Source organism: Alligator sinensis, unplaced genomic scaffold (genome assembly GCF_000455745.1).
Source record: "Alligator sinensis unplaced genomic scaffold, ASM45574v1 scaffold1801_1, whole genome shotgun sequence".
In the NCBI taxonomy this organism is placed as follows: Eukaryota; Metazoa; Chordata; order Crocodylia; family Alligatoridae; genus Alligator; species Alligator sinensis.
The window spans coordinates 746065-750341 of NW_005842608.1; the positions used below are offsets into that span (position 1 = coordinate 746065).

The 4277-nt window shown below is 49.6% G+C and overlaps 1 protein-coding gene across 1 annotated transcript in view; it reads right to left on the reverse strand.

Moving 5' to 3' along the window:
* ITGAE (integrin subunit alpha E) overlaps positions 1–4277 on the reverse strand; it is a 33973-nt gene that overhangs the window by 915 nt on the left and 28781 nt on the right. Inside the window, exons 28-31 of the mRNA XM_025214830.1 lie at positions 3964–4038; positions 2532–2633; positions 1835–1930; positions 671–781 (exon numbers count right to left, since the gene is read on the reverse strand). Coding sequence (XP_025070615.1) covers positions 671–781; positions 1835–1930; positions 2532–2633; positions 3964–4038 — 384 coding nt within the window. The remainder of the gene's footprint in view (positions 1–670; positions 782–1834; positions 1931–2531; positions 2634–3963; positions 4039–4277) is intronic.

Genomic DNA, 4277 nt, shown 5'->3' on the forward strand with positions numbered 1-4277 from the left:
CTAAAAAAAACAAAGAGCAAGAAGAGGATTAAAAAATAGTCCTAGGGTCTCAGAAAAGTTGTTTGCATATGCTTATATAGACACAGCTTTGCCATGAACTAAATTCTGAGTTTCTCTCACTCAATTAAAGTTACAACAAAGTCTATGAAAACTTAAAGAAGGGGTAATGGCCTCAGATAACTCAATTATGATGCTCATGGTGCCTAGAGCGCCTTACAGGCTGAAACACTTCAAACAGATACACTCAGGTAGACAAGGAACCACCTCCCTGCTATATTAAAATGCAGCCAAAACCTAGACTGGAACACGGCTGTCACTGAAGACGGGAAGTAAAGAGGAATATTGTATCTAGATGAAACGATGAAAGAAATTAAGAGGTTGAACGTAGCTGTTCAAATCAGAATTTGGCCAGGACCTGACACTAAGTGTGAACCCAGCTCCCGGACTTGTTGTTTGTTTGTTTAAAACCAGTTCAGACGCAAGGAACCCTTAAACACTTATCGATTCTTTTTCTGGAAAAGATGGAAGGAAGAGCCCCAAAGGTCATGCACTCCATGTCCTGCTTAAATGCAACTGAGCAGTCATGGTTGCGTTGCTGCATTGCTGAAATCACAAGAGGAACAAGGACTGTGCTAAGCTTTGGTGAAGACACAGCAATGGGAATATTTACCTTGCAAAGGATAACAATAATGAAAGCCAACAAGAGAAATCCACCAATGGTGCTTCCGATGACAATAGGTAAGATCTGGAGTTTCTGCTCTTTCAAGAAGACAAGAGTGATCTAGAATGAGACAGAGATTTAGCATGTGATAAGATATCTAGTTTCAGGAGATGTGAATTCAAGATAACTTTGTTACTCCATCTAATACCCAACCTTCAAATACTAGACTGGACAAGGCTGAAGACAGTGTGGACTTGAGAAGAGAGGCTGAAGAAGCAGCAGCATGCAGAGCAGCTGCCAACAACACAAGGAAGTCATAAAAGGCTAGAAAAGCAAGTTAAGAAAACGTATTCATTTTGCTTAAGAAATCTCTGGGAACAGCAATTGCATCAACATCCCTTAATAATAACCATGACAACGTATATCTCATCTGCACTAGGAAGGAAGGCGCATGGTTAACACATTAACCAACACATGCTGAAGTCCTAGTGGTGACAAGACCTTGTTTGCAATGTGTTATCAAAGTCAGTCCTAACGGGGAGCCTGCACTACAGCAGGGGCACTTGCAGGAATAGTACATCTGTGCAAGGGGGCGGACTAGATGATCCCCGAAGTGCCTTCCCACCCCACGATTTTGTTGACAGAATGATGCACCATTACCTAGAGCAGTAGTGGTACATTTCTCCCCTCATATTTACCAAACTGGATTCACAAAGGTGAGCAGCAGGGAACTTGAGTGCTGCTCCTCCTCCAAGAGGGAAAGGCTGCTTCCTTCATTTGGATGCATTTCCTCAGTCTTCTTGGGAGGAGCCTACACTTGTCTGCTGTTCCTGAGGCCTCTTTAGGGCTGCCCTTTCTACTGTCATTTACACCTAGTTTCTTTTGGAGAGACGGTGTTCTCTGCACGACTGCAAATCCGGGAGACACTGCACCAGGCAGACAACACCCCACTGTGCACTAGTGCACACGCCTCCCTTCTCCTTTGTCCTCGCTGTGATCCAGATCCCTGTTCCACTGAATTCAGTGGCAAAGCTCCCGAGGTTAAGTTCAGTGGGTAAGGGATTTGGCCCTACTAAATCACACAGTTTTAGAAGTTCAGCACAACGAGCTGCATTCTCCTCTTCACTGCTATCCTGAGAAAGGGTCTCAGCTGCCTACATAGAGCTTGGATACCTCTGCTTTGTGGTTCTCTTCTTTCAGGCCCACATACCACCGTCTGTCAAAGGTGATTTCTCCAGTGACCAGCAGGTCAGTTCTGGCTTTCAAGAACTATAGGGGAGGGGAGAAAAAGATAAAGCAATACAATTTAGATCCTGCCAGGTTTTATGAGAAAAAGCTACCATGCGGGTCATATGAATACAAAGTGACCCCTCCTAACCTCTTACACAAACATAGTGCTTTTCCAGATGGAGATCTCTGCTGCATCAGTTGGCTCTTTCTGTACCCTAACGTGCTGGTACGTGTTCCAGCCTCCACAGGAGCCCTGCCTGACCCAGACCCCAGACTCTGCTTGCAGCCAACGTGCCCAGAACTTGCAGCTCTATCTATGTGGTCTAAGGAAGCATTCCAGCCCAGCTGAAACCCTTCCGTCTCACAAGGGCATACAACTCACGCAGCGAGATAATGCCTACACAAATCAATGCAGCACAGACAAGCACTCCATAAGCTACTGTTTTCTGGAGCTCTTAGGAGCCGAGTCACTCCTGAAACTGGAAACACAATAAAAACCCCACGCTTATCCTGCAATCAGGAAATACCCTCCTGTGTGGAAGGATACAATCTCTTCAGAGATGCTTATGAAATCTCTCGTCCAAACCCTAAGAAAGCAAAGTTTAGCCACCAAAGCTATTGAAGCACAGGCAGCGCATACCTTGTGGGAATCAGTTAATGGCAGTTCAGCGATCACAGTAATAGTCTCTCTGTCTGCTGTGAAAACACAGTGCACACACTGATACTTCACTTCCTCACTGACCTGGAAAAGAAAGAAGGTGTCAGCTGAGAAATACATGGAGTGGAACAGATCTTTAACATATGCAGAGGTTTCACTATTTCAATTTGCATGGAAGTAAATTTAAACCTTTCACGTTGCTTCTCTGTGAAACCCACAGTGTGAAACAGTCACACGAGAGGCCTGCTTTGCACGCACCACAGCTGCAACACTTGTCTGTTTCTCAAGACTGCCCACGATGAACTGTATTAGCCGTGTACAGTTAATGCCCCTGCAGAGATGCGTGCAAGACAGCCGCCCTTCGCACAGCCCCTCGGAGGCTGTCGCTACCCCTACTGAGAAAACTAAAGGGCCACATCCCAAGGACCCCGACAGACTTAGAGCCAGTCATCAGTAAGGCCCCTGCTACACATTAGGTGTGTTGTGCAATTAACTAGTGAATCGCACGAGAAATTTACACCGGCCACACCTCCAAAGTAAGGGTCACACAATTATTTGGTTAACCGCACAATAAGTTCAAGCCAACCACACCACAACACAATTATCACAAGACAAAAAATGAGCCTCCAGTTATATAAAGAGCCAACCAGCTACAAAATTAGTGCTTGAAAAGGTGTAGCAAGTCTAGAGCTGGTTTCTACCCCACCTTCATTTGAAGGGGTAGCAGGGCCCTAACACACAAACCCCGGGTCCTCGGGCCCTGCCAGCCCTGCAAGCGAAAGCAGGATAGAAACCAGCTCGAGTTGCTGCACCTTTTCAAGAACGGCTCTTTCTACAGTTCGACAGTCGCTTTCATGGCGTGATACCTACTTTGTGGGTGCGGCCAGCCTACGGTTATTGTGCGATTCATCAGTTAGTTGCGTGCACACTACTTTGCACCAGTCGGTCTACACGTATTGCACGATCCACTGGCGAGTCGCGCGATCGCTCGCCCTGCCCCGGCAGCCAGTCTACGTTTCCGGTGTAGCGCGGTGCAATCGTTACTTCGCACTACACCAACTTTGCGGCTCGTCAGCGAATCGTGCGATCGTTACTTTGCACCGGCTGCCCGTCTACATTCATTGCACGATTCGCTGGCGAGTCCTGCGGTCGTTACTTTGCACGGCACGACTCATCAGCAAACTGCACGATGGCTATATTGCACGGGCGGGCGGCCTGCACTTATGACGCGACTCACCAGCGGTCGTTAATTTGGCTCGGATTCATTGCATTAATCCTGCAACCGCTACTGTGCGCGGGTGGCCAGGCTACGTGTGTGGTGCAGGTGCGACTTCGCGCCAGGGGCTGGGCGTACAGTTATGGCGCGACGAGCAACACGCGCAGCACGGAGCAGGGGTCCGGCTCAGACGCTCACCTGCGCTCCTGCGGCGCGGGGACGGCCCGGCGGAGGCGGCGCCCAGCCCGAGAGGTGCCTGCACTCGGTGCCCAGCTAGGGAGAGAGGGAAGCAGGTCGGGTTAGTGACAGCGCCGCGGGCACGTGGCTCGCCTCAGCGCCGACATCCGGCGCATGTTTATGACGCAGCGCGGAGCGACTCACCTCCCCGGAAGCCGCGGGCGAGACTTGACGGGCGGGTGTCGCGAGAGCGCGTTTGAAACGATGGCGGCAGGCGGGCGGGCGCGGCTGCTGCGCACTTATGCGCGGCGGGGCCCGGCCCTGCGACGCCTGCT